This window comes from Ochotona curzoniae, unplaced genomic scaffold, assembly GCF_017591425.1.
Source record: "Ochotona curzoniae isolate NIBS_2020 unplaced genomic scaffold, NIBS_Ocur_1.0 scaffold_4506, whole genome shotgun sequence".
NCBI classification, from domain to species: Eukaryota; Metazoa; Chordata; class Mammalia; order Lagomorpha; family Ochotonidae; genus Ochotona; species Ochotona curzoniae.
In genome coordinates, this window is record NW_024467119.1 from 55162680 (window position 1) to 55175407 (window position 12728).

At 35.2% G+C, this 12728-nt stretch overlaps 1 protein-coding gene across 1 annotated transcript; it reads right to left on the minus strand.

Annotated features, from left to right (window-relative positions):
* Positions 1-3758: 3758 nt before the first annotated feature.
* IL2 (interleukin 2) lies at positions 3759-8636 on the minus strand. Its single transcript, XM_040967102.1, has 4 exons — positions 8490-8636; positions 8348-8407; positions 5900-6046; positions 3759-3979 (listed from the first exon to the last, which is right to left on the minus strand). The coding sequence occupies exons 1-4, from the start codon at positions 8634-8636 to the stop codon at positions 3863-3865; spliced, it is 471 nt and encodes a 156-aa protein (XP_040823036.1). The 3' UTR covers positions 3759-3862.
* Between the last annotated feature and the right edge of the window lie 4092 nt (positions 8637-12728).

Here is a 12728-nt window from a genome sequence, read left to right on the forward strand (position 1 = left end):
ACTTCCCTTTCAGCTCTCTGCTTTTAGCCTGAAAAAGCAGTAGAAAATGGCCCAAAACCTTGGGACCCTGCACCCACGTGGGAGACCTGGAAGAATCTCCTGGCTTCAGGTTGGCTTCGTTGTGGCCATTGTGACCACTTGGGAAGTGAACCAGCAGATCGAAGATCTTTCTCTCTGTCTCTTCTCTCTGTAAATCTGACTTTCCAATAAAAATAAGTAAATTTTTTTAAAGAACAATTTACTAAATTATAAAAATTGTTCTACAGGTAGTGCCTTTTTTTTGTTGGCTGCCTTTTCTCTTTGCTTTTCAAAAATCAACTGTGATGTTCTTAGGTATGGTTTTTTTGTGAGTTTGCTTCCTTTTGTTGTTTTATATTTATCTTCCTCAGCTTTTACTGAGCTTCTTTAATGTGTTTATACATTTTTCATTAGTTATGAAAATTACTAGCTATCCGTACTTCATCCTTACTTTCTTCTTACATTTATGATTCCAACTGCCTTTAAGTTAGATCTTACTGTGTTATACATTTCCTTGATCTTTTTGGAGGGGTGGGGAACCTTGTTTTTTTTATCTTCTTCAATTTGTACATTATTATAGTACCATCTTTAGATCACTAATCTGGTATTTTACATATCCAGTATGCTGTTAAGCATTTCTAATGATTTATTAATTTTAGATACACAATTCTAGGATGTTCATTTGTCTTTAAAATAAATTACAAGTTTTGGGGAAAAAACTTATTGTTTAGAACTCATGCTCTATTTTTCTCAAATATATTTCACTGCTTTAAAGTATATTATCACAACTAAATCTTATCTTGGAGATATTCATTGGGTTTTGTCCCTCTTTATTTTTAGTGTGTATTTGCGTATGCTAGTGTGTGTATATCAACAACTCATTTCTTTCTGAGGTAATGTGTAGATGAGTTATTTTATAGTCATTGGATGAGGTTATCTAGATTGCTTTCTTCAGATGACAGAATTGGGAAGATTCCTTTTATTCTGTTGAACCTTTGTTTTGCACACTTTTAGAGTTTGTGTATTCAAATTTGTCTTTATTCCAAAGATTTATCTTGTATACCTGCAGGATTGGCCCACTTTTTCTCTTAAATTCTAACATGCTCATTATACCATTCCCCCATGCAGAGCTTCAGCTCTAGCTTTGAACTCCTTAATGCTACTCAGTCTGTCTCCCACCTGCTTTTTCTGCTTTTTGTGGTTGAATACCACTGGTTCTACTGGGTCATACAACTCAAGTACCTGAGCAGGTGATACTGAGTCCTGGCACTGTTATTGAGCCTGCTTGTTGGGGGGCCTCACCAGCAATTGACAGTGTTATGAATTGCTCTGAAAATGTATCAGAATAAGATGCTTTCTAATTCCAGAGGCCTAATAAGGTCTGTGCTCCTTTGTAATGGACTATTCACAATGCAGGGTTTTATTCCCCAAAGTTTTCACTTAATATTCATTAAACTTTTTAGACCTTTAGAAACTTCGTTTTTGTGGTGGGGGGTTGTGGACAGTGAGGGCACATTCAGAGCTAGAATTCTATAGTGGCTTTCTTCGTGAGCCTAATCATGATTCCCTTGGTTTAAACATCTTGAATCTCACAAACTTGACTTGTTAAAGTTTACTTGGAATCAGCTTGGCAGCTTATCAGGTTAATTATCTGCTTATGGTGCCAGCATCCCATTAGAATGCCAGTTTGTATTCTGATTTCCCCACTTTCCACCCAGTTCCATATATATGACCCGTAAAAGTGGAGGAGTGGCCCAGATGCGTGAACCACTGTAACCTTATAGGAGTCCCAGAAGAAGCACCTGGCTCCTAGCTTCAGATTAGCTCCCTCTAGCCATTGTAGTCATTTGGGACGTGAACTAGCAGATAGAAGATTTTTCTGTCTCTCCTCTCTGTGGAAAATCTGCCTTTGCAATAAAGTCAGAAATACAGAGATCTGGAGGCATTAACTTTTAGACTGCTTCTTTGCAAACATTATATCAGACTTCAGCTTGGTTCTTTGTAGTATCTGTAGATGAGAGATTCCTGAACTACCATGCCTTCTAGTTACCCCTGCTTAAGCATACATTCATAGCTTCTATTTTTTCTCTTTAGCTTTGCCTGGAGTCACCAGAAAATCAAAAGTAAAAATTTTATGATCAGTATTGCTATAGCAACAATGTCACAGTGATGTGATCTCAGAATATTGTACCCTCTTGTACCCTCTCTCTCTACGTTACTCATGCTGCCTCCAAAGATACCACTGCCCATTTATTTCCCATGTAGTATGAATCACTATATTTCTTAAACATATGAAAACCACAACCTCATAATCCTATTTGGATGATTTTTGTATTTCAAAAGTTCATAGAAAATGAAATTTTGAAGTAAATTTATTTTGGAGTAAAGAAATTCTGAAGTCCATCCATACTATTTTAATATAGATTTTTTATGCATTTTTTGAAGACCTCTTCTGTATGAATTTCAAAAAGAGTTTTATTCTTTTAAATGTATGTATTTGAAAGAGAGAAAGCAATCTTGTATTTGTTGGTTTTGTCCCCTAATGGCTGTAGTAGCTAGTACTAAGCCTGACTCACTCTAGGTCTTTTATATGAGTGGTAGGAACCTAAGTACTTGGACCATCACCTCCTGCCTTCCCGTGCACACAGTAGCAGGAAGCTGGAGTCAGAAGAGAAGTCAGGACTTGAATACAGGTACTCCATTGTGGAATACTAGCATCCAAGGTGGGTTCATAACCACTAGGCCAGATACCTGTACTGATTTTAAAATTACTTTTCACTGAAGTTAACTTATTTTGAATTCCATTTTCCACAGATTTTTTTTTACATACCATCATGTTTTTTGAGGTTAGTTGTGGTACAAATACTAATTCTGAGCCTGGATGGAAAAAGATGGCATATTAAATTAGAATCTAATAAAAGGCTGACTTACAAAACAATGATCAAGATACAGGGAAACTGCAAGATGGTACATGTACCTTAGAGCTGGTAACTACAGAATTGTTAGATTAAAGGAAGAAATGGGGGGAAAAAAAGAGGACCAAAACCAAGAAGGGAGATATATCTAAAGTGCCGCAATAGCTGACTTTTTGGTTGAAAGAGATAGTCGTTAAAAGGCTGCTTTACAGAGAGAGAGTTAGAACTCCTGTCACGATTCCCCAGTGGTAGCACCCATTGGAAAATCAGAAGGGGTGGGAGGCCTTTGATAGAAACTGCACAAGTGAGTTTCTTCAAGGCAGAGAGCAAGGTGTAAGCCATTAAAGAATGGACATGGAGATGTACCAGCTCCATGAATAATTTCCTTTTTTGTGTGTGAATAATTTCAAGGATGCTTGTGTTTGGCATTTTGTGAAAATTGGAAATGTTATCATCTGGCAAGGTCTGCTTAGCTCAGAACTGAGAATCTGACCAGCTCTTGTAAGCGAAACTGGGACTCCGAGAAGCCCTTGTCTTTATTTTGAATATTCCTCCAGGAGAAAGAGTGGCACTCCAAGCATCTTAGATACTATAGATTTCTTAGGAATACAACAAAAATATTTCAGTGCTCACTTTATGTTGCTTCCACAATAAAAATAACAAGGATGACTTATTTCCACCTTTATTAAATAATGTTATTAACTGATCTACATAGACATTATATTTAACAATTCAATATAATAAATACTCTAGGATAAATAAGTAAAATCATTTTAGAGCCCCTAGGGCTTACAAAAAGAATCTTAAAAGATCCATTTTTATAATCTAAAGATTAATAGTTACAAAAGATAGCAAACAGTACATCCAAAAATAAATATAAATTTTAAATATTTAAATAAATAGTCTGATTTGTCATGAACAGCAGGCACTTAATTATGAGCCAGTGTTGAGATGATACTTTGACAAAAAGTGATCCATCTGTTCAGGAGTTCTACCACAGTGACTGTCTCATCATCACACTCAAATCTGGATGTCGTTTCAGATCCCTGCGAGAGAAAAATATTGTTTTTAATTCAAAGTAGTTTACCTTACATATAATTACTCTTAAAGTCTTATAGCTTGTGATCTTTATTTTTAAGCTCATTAAACATTAACAATCCACATTTTCTTAATCAAAATAATATGCCAGAATTATCATTCGTTATGATAGGAGAAAAGTTATGTTAAGGCTGAGCTTCTACTTAATTGTTATATCTCTTGTTAGTGGACACAAGATTTGTTTTTCTTAATTGAGTGGAAATACTTAAAAACAGTTAAAGGAAAATATTTTATTAAATGCTACATGTGAAAAAAAGGTGTTTGATTTCTTTTCTCCAGGTTTGTATTTGTATATGTTAAACATACGAAGCGATATGTACATTATATTTTCTTCCTTCTTAAATTTTAAGAGACTCCTATTTCTCTACATAAGTGAATCTTATCAGATTTCCCCCAAACCAGGATAGAGCTGCCTCACAGTAAGGACAAGCTTCTGTTTGGGAAAAATCTATGTCAAGAATATCTCATGCCTCACAAATATTCATACTCACATAGCATACCCTCACATCAATAAAGATCTAATAAAAAAAAGTCTAAATTAAATTGCTATACTGAAAGAAACTATTTCAGTTATACCGCTAATAAGCCAAGAAAGAAATATCTGTTTTTTTTTTTTTAACAGAACTGTATTTATTCTGGGATATAAGAGGAAGATTTTTCTAATTTGAATTCCTGCCCTGGGAATAGAAACCAAGTAAGTTGGGGTATTCCCTTTAAATAAGAGGGTACTTCAGAAAGTTCATAGAAAAATGTGTATTCATGGATATGTTTCTTTTTGTGAAAAAAGTAATGAAACCTCTGCAATTTTTTTCATTTTATTTATTTCCATGAACTTGTTGAAGACAGTTGATGAATATTTCCTATAAGGAAATGTTAGTAATACATATCATCTCTTTTACATAATGATTAAATACTGTAATCTTGGGTTTCTTTCACATTTTTTTATTTTTTGAAATGCATCTGGTTTTTAAAATAATACTCTGATGTTCACCTAGCTTTAAATTTGTATCAAGAGTTGAAAGTGGATTTTCTGATACTGGTTAATGATTTTAGAACAAACCTCTCAGCAGTAATTAAGAAACTGAATATGTCAATGGCTGGATGACATGGATCTCACTAATTCTGCATATAGACAAATAACACATATATATATAAGCATATATAAACTTAAATTTGTAAGTATATTTTAAAATATAAGCTGAATCAATCCACTAATAAAGTAACCTTATTTGGAAATCACTAGACTTGCATATTTTTAGGAGCTTGATTCTACTGTAATGAAAATTAGACTGCTTATTCAGGTTACTTACTGACTAACGGCAGATAGAATGAGAACAGAGAATTGTGGACCCTTTTCTTATCACTTGACAAGTGATTCATATTTCCTGTGCATTTATAAATACTTAAACTAGCTTCTAAACAAGAATTTAATTCTAATACATGGTCTTTTTACTGGCTGCCAATTTTCAGAAACAGTTCTTTCAACTAATGTTAGGATAACATCGTTGGAAAAGTTCCTCAGGTAATCAGTGTTAGCTGTTATGGTAGAGGACATGAAAGAACTGAGAAATATGTAATGAAATCTTTTTTTGAAATTCAATTCGGTGCCTGCTAACTCCCAATTCTATATTAATGTGAGAGATGTTGAAGTGTGGAAACTGAGGTTTGTCTGTGTACATGTTCAATGGAAATCTTCCAGCTCATACTTCCCAGGCCTGTATGTATTCATGTTTACAGAGGACTAAAAGTGTTGGCTCTTTAAATACATAGATACCTCACAAATGCCAAAAAGTATGATAATATAAAATGCAATACTTTTCCCTTTTACTTATTTTACTTCTAAGAGATCAAATAAAGTAATGCCTTACTTTTAGTTTCAGAACTGTCACATTGATGTTGCTGATTGATTCTCTAATATTTCTCAAATGAGAGTTTTTACTTTGATCTAAGCTAAGCACTTCTTCCAGAGGTTTGAGTTCTTCTTCTAGACACTGAAGATGTTCCAGTTCTGTGACCTGAAATAATAATAAAAATAATTATCAGCACCATTTCCCTTATACAAAAGACCCAAACCAGAAAATCTCCAACTTATATTATTAAAAGTTGTAGCTTGTAGCTTTTCCCATTCTCCTTTTTGTCAGTATTGATAAGATTGATCAGTACAGTTTACATTTAAAAATTGGAAGAACTAGGGCTCAAGTACCTAAGTCCAATATTAACCGTGAGTTAACAGTTAAAGTGTCACAAGATCAACAACTCGGTATTATAAAGTCAACATTCCCACACCAAATGCATAGGCTAAGTAGTTTTCCAACCTGCATGAAAATCATTCAGCCACAGCAGTCAGAATATGAAAATGTAGAAATCACATAGTATGATCCTAGTATTTGATCATGTAAGAGCTGAGAATCATGGAATGTTAAGGGGCAGAAGTCTTTGGGTGCCATTTATCACAGTTCCCACATTGTACAGCAGAGATGGTAATAACATGCAGTTATGACACTTAATATAGCCTAGAACAAGGCACATCTATCTACAGCTGAGTTTTCACTTTTTTACAATAACTACAACAACTAAGATAAATTTTAAAAATTATTTGTCCCAACCAAATAAAAGGTCAGAGTATCTGAAAGATTTTTGGGTAGGCCTCCGTATATACCTGTCTATCCACCATATTTCATTCTTACGTAATTCACAAATGTTTGTTCCTAAATAAGCCCATTAAGCTTCACAGCCACCTTTTGAGGTAGACAGGGAAGTGCTGTTATCCCCATTTTACAAATAAAATAAACTAAATCTTACAATGTGTGACTTTCCTGAGGTCACATAGGTAGTGAAGAGTAGGATTCAATTAGTTTTCAGTATAGTGTTAACACAGCATCTGTTGCACTAAATGTTTTTATTTCTTTTTAGGCAGGGAATGGTGGTTAAAGAAATGAATTAAATGTATTACATTACTTTTGGTTTCAAATATAGTTTGACTTGTCATTTAGAAACTTAGATTTCAAAGAATTATACTGCTATCCAAATTAGGCATATCATTTCATTGTATCTTTCCAACAATCTTAGAGGGAAAAGTAGGACAGACCAACACATACACCTCTTTTAATATGTCCATCTCCTGCCTTTCAACCAACTGCTACAATTTCTGTAGAGTCAGGGCCTAAGTTCTTGGCAGGAACAGTTTGGAACTATTTCCTTCAGAAAACACACTGAAGTTAGCAGTTGTATGACTGTAATTAAACTAGAGGAGCATCAATAAGCTATTTCTTATCTTTCAAAAGAGTAACTTGAAGCAGTTTCCTAAGTCAGTACAAGTTGCTCAACAGATTGTCTCTTTAAATCAAAGTTTCTTCTGGGCATGACTGGATTTAAACCTAGGTCAAGCTTTTTTTGAGTCCATAGTTTTGCCCATACTCTGTTGACTGGCCCAATTTGGGGGAAACTTGATATTGTAGTTCAAGCAAATTGAATAATTTCTGCTTATCATTCTAACCATCTGAATCCTCTGAACAAATGAAATTTTTAATCTTATAAAATAAGTCATATAGCAATGTAAGTCTTTAGTTCTGCTGGTAAAAAGGCATGGATATTCAAAATCTTACTTTATACCTCCCAGTGAGAATTTTATCTTACTAGCTTTAAAACTGTCTTTATCTTCCTAGATTTAAAACTACTAGTTCATGTTTGTATATTTACCACATGTTAAATACTGTTCTAAATGTTTTATGTAAATTTTTGCATCGATTCGTTAATGTAAAACTATGTAAAATACACACAGCTATTTTTCATGTAAGTGTGTAAGAAACTGAGTGACAAAGACAGTAGATAAAACCTAGAGTCACAAAAGCTAGGACATGTGAGATCTGTGATTGCACTTCAGGTGTTCTGCTCCCGAAGTGTCTGTGCTATTAATTACTGTGCTATACTGCCTCTCAAAGACAGATTATTGGAAATCTTTTCTTAAACAAGAATATTTTAAAGAGGACTCCTCTCAAATCAGTGTCAATATTTTGTGTTCTAAAATGGTATAATCAAATATATCCAGAGTTTTACATTGTTAAATAAAAAGTAAACACAATCTTTTAAAACTGTCTGCATAACAAAGTGAGCATGTTATCCTTATATTTTGTTTCTACACCCTCCCTCAAAACACACACACATATGTAAATATAAGTAAAGCCATTTAAACAGAAACTCCATTTTCAGATTTTAAAATATATATATATGCTGAAGTTACTTGTTCTTTTTCTCAAGTAAGGTGCTACAAGTTGGTTTTACTAAAACATAAATGAAACATCAAAACTTGGGCTTACCTTTTTAGGCATATAAAATTTAAATGTTAGCATCCTTGAAAGCTTGGAATTCTTGTAATCCTAAGAAAGCATAACATACTGTTATTAAAAGCTAAAATCCAGATAGAAAAATGTAGAAATCTTAGAAAGAGAATATACTTACATTAACTCCTTTCAAAAGCACCTGTAAATCCAGCAGTAGTTGACCGAGTTGTTCCTGTGTTTCCTTTGTAGAACTTGAAGTAGGTGCACTGTTTGTGAGGAGTACAAGAGTTAGTGCAATGCATGACAAAAGTTGCACCTTGTACATTGTGGCAAGAGTTGAGGTTACTGTGAGTAGTGATTACAGAGCCTGATAGGAAGCTCTTAAGCAAGAGAAGCATTTTATACTGCTAATTCTGGAAAAATATTATGGGGGTGTCAAAATGTTTTACATATTACACATATTTTCAAAGGCTCTACCTGTGTGGCAAAAAGTATTACCTTTATTTTTCCTCCTCTGATGACTCTTTGGAATTTCTTTAAACCCCCATATACTGACTGGATGGATGTAGGTGAAATCCCTCTTGGTTACATTAGCCCACACTTGGTGGCAGTTCTAATTCATGCAACTAACGCCTTCTGTATGAAACAGTTTTTCCTCCTTTAAGGGGGTGGAGATACAAAAGTAACTCATGAAAATTTTCTCTTTGTCATAAAACTGTGATGACATGTGAGCTGTGTGTTGTGGATAAGAGTAAGAGTAAATAGATAAAAAGAATAATTTTTTAGATTTGTTGATGAAACAGGAAGAATATTGGTTTCCTGTTTCAGGATGGCTTTAACCTTTTTATCTACACAAGAGCTAATTGCATGTAATACTATAGATGACTTCTTATGCTAGCAGTCGAATACTAGGGTTAGATTGCATAAACCACTGTTGAACTTGAGGTACTACTTTGTTTAAATGTGAACACATTTGTTTATCTGTTTAGACTTCTTGGCACCTTTTGTACTTTTTTGTTAAAGTTATGTTGTTTAACATGTGCAGAAACATGCATCTGAGGCTGCTATGCTGGCTTACGATAGACTTTTTGTCATTTGCAAAAAAGAAATCCACGTTTCTAGTTTTCTCTTTTTAAAAACTTTTAAAAATTTATTTTCATTGGAAAGACCGATTTATAGAGAAGGAAACACAGAGTGAGATCTTCCATCTGCTGGTTTACTCCCCAAATGCAATAGTGAGCTGAGCTGGCCAGGAGCCAAGAGTTTCTTCCAGGTGCAGGGTCCTAAGGACTTGGGCCAATCTCCACTGCTTTGCCAGGCCACAGGAAGGGAGCTGGATGGGACGTAGAACAGCTGGCTCCCATAGAGGATACTGTACTTAGAGGTGGAGGATTAGCCAATTGAGCCATTGCATTGGCCCCATATTTGTAGTTTGTTTTTGCTTTGTTTGTTTATTCGTTTTGGCTCCTGAATATATTTTGAATAATCCTCTAAAGCAGCTGTTGCCTTGGTTATAATAATAGTATTTACAAACTGTGGCATACTTTTTTTTAGTTGAAAACTTTGTAGGATATTAAGGGTATATGTTAATTTCTCTTCAATATTACCTGCCAACTCACTGAATGATAGAGATACAAGTCTTTGTTTGAATCTTGGGAGAATAGTGGAGATCCTTTGTCAAAATGCCTCCATTTCTGCTGTATTTTTCAGTTTTCATCTAGTCAAGCACCAGTGTTTTCCTCATATGGGAAAAAAAGCAACAGAAAAATGTGTATGCACAAGGTTGTAGTTAAGCTTTTCAACAAATCTGTGAAACTATGATTCCCTTCGTGCATACTAGATAACTAAGGCTTCTCGATTTCAGATAATTTAATATAGATCAGTAAGAGACAGAACGAGACTTTGAAACCAGAATGCTCTGACTTCAATATCTACTCTTACTCTTTACATTCTTTCTCAAAGAGCCTGGGAAAAGATATGTACATAGACAAATGTAATCCTAGGTTCAAGGGGATTGCTCCCTCAAAAGAAGAAGGATGGGTAGGCAAGACAGACTAATCATTCTAACATGTAGTCTCTTTCAAAGAACACAGAAAAATGATTCAGTAATTTGCTATGTGTTCAGCAATATTCTGAAGAATGTAAAGCAACTTCATGAAATTTAAACATAAGCTATAGTTCCTCAGGTACAAGGGAAAAAAATGGAAGGAAATGGAAAATTAGGGACAAATCTCATGATCTTTTTTTGTTGTTGTTACTAAAAAATGCAGAGTATCTCTCTATACCTTTCAAATCAAAACCACAACATTAGCATACTGTAAAGGGGAGGCTATTTAGTGATGTGTGTGTCAACTGTAGTATAATCCTCTAGCTTTTCTGAACACTTTCAGTGTCTCATCCCAGCATCGTCAGCTCAGGCCTTTCCCCTTCCAGAATGGAAGAATTCAGGCCCACACGTTTTCCTGTGCGGGGGCTTTTCCAATGAGCTGTTTGATGTTTCTACAGTCTTGATATTTTTATTTCTCCAGCTATTTCCGTTTGAGAATGGGGCATTTCTGGAACCTTACAGAAAACTGAGTTCCTGGGCCCCTTGCTTTTCCCTATATTAGCTGACAGATATCATTACAGAAGTTGGCTTCAGAAGTTTGTTTTTGAATTTGCAGCAGAGAAAGCTGCCAGCTCTGTGGCACACTTTCCTTTTTTAACATGTCTGACACATCAGCTGGCTTTTCTTGGCTCTCAAGGTGATAACAGTAGCAGTTAACTACTAACTACCACATTTGTCACACCCTTTACTTCTTCTTTTGCCATGCAAAATTTTGCCATTCAGCATAAAGCTATTTTAGTTACTTAGCAGTGTTTGTGACTCAGCCTCTTAGAAGCAGATAGACCAGGTTCTTTAAAAGGCCTGCCAATCAGAGAAGCTGGTCTCCCAATTGCACAAATATGTGCTGTTCTGCATTTATCACTTTCAAGGACTCTGCCTCCCCCAACAATTTCTACTTTCAGATCCTCTTTCTTAGTTTGGCCAAGAGCTTGATAAACCTGTGTGTGTTAGTGCATATCCTCTCAGTTTCTTTAAAGGCCTCTTGATTTTCAAGACTCAGTCTCACCCTTTGAAGTTAGGAAGCATTTCTGCTCTTTGTAACATCCAGCTTTAGGATTTCTAAGAACTTAGGGGAGTTAAATTCACACAGCAGCTATACAAGCTTGGTTTAATCTCCTCTTGAAGCCTTTTAAAAGCACTGAGGAAATGTTTTCTAACATTTCTTCCATATGTAAAGTAGGGACTTGATTGGATCCCCTGTAGATTAAAGCCACACTTTGCCTTTTAGGAATACAATATTTTATGACTGATGTGGACATAGTACTATAGGAATCATCTTCATTGGCAGCCAAGACATACGTACTATTTATATATAATGAGAATGGGAATAAATGTATATAAATATGAGATTCTGTAACAAGCCACACAGCAGTTATTATAAGCAGAATGCAATAATTTCTGACAATGTTAGTAACAGATTTTCAAAACACTTTAAATTTATAAAGCACTTTTTATTTCATTTAACTCATATCACACATCTTTTTATTTCATTTTGCTGTTAAAAAAAAAGAAAGCCTACTTTCCATCTTACATTATGATTCTGTAAAACTTGTAAACATGCACCTCATTTTCTTCTTCAGGATCAAGCTAGTCTCACAGATTTAAGTGAGCAATTCTGGATCCCTCAGCAGATATTATCAGGGTTCCCAGACATTCATTTCACCCCTTAGCCAAAGTTGTTTACAGACCAATCACCGTGGGCTTTTTTCTTCCTTCTTGGTAAATTTGGAAACCATGTTAGATGATTTCAGTACAATGAATGTCCATATAATTTTGTTATTCTGAGTATGAATATGGGCTTCAGGAGGTAACATCATGAAAAACCTTCAAAAGTGAACATACATTCCATTGAGATTCACGTACAGTGCCTAGAAGTAGCTTGATTCCTTCATGGACCAGGCAGATGACAAAATCTTTTTTATTATTATTATAATCCTAAAGTCAAATATACAGAGAGGGGAAGAGACAGAGAGGAAGATCTTCCATTCATTGATTAACTCCTCAAGTGGCTGCAATGGTCGGAACTGAGCTGGTCTGAACTTAGGAGCCAGGAACTTTTCTGGGTCTCCCATATGGATGCAGGGTCTCAAAACCTTGGGCCATCCTGGACTGCTTTTCCAGGCCACAAGCAGGGAGCTGGATGGAAAGCGGGGCAGCCTGGACTAGAACTAGCACCCATATGGAATCCTGCCACATTCAAGGTGAGGACTTAAGTGGCTACATTACCATGCTTTGCCCGAAGAAATCTTTTGAATAAAGCAAGAAGGTAAAATAGTAATTCTTGGTCCCAGCACAGTGGCCTAACTGTTA

What these genes read in the sequence shown, in the direction of transcription:
- IL2 (XM_040967102.1), bottom strand. Translation starts at nt 8,636, where the DNA reads ATGTACAAGGTGCAACTTTTGTCATGCATTGCACTAACTCTTGTACTC. An exon ending in TGCTTTTGAAAGGAGTTAAT is followed by an intron (nt 8,408 to 8,489) that starts GTAAGTATATTC and finishes ATGCTTTCTTAG; the next exon opens with GATTACAAGAATTCCAAGCT. An exon ending in AATTTTATATGCCTAAAAAG is followed by an intron (nt 6,047 to 8,347) that starts GTAAGCCCAAGT and finishes TTATTATTTCAG; the next exon opens with GTCACAGAACTGGAACATCT.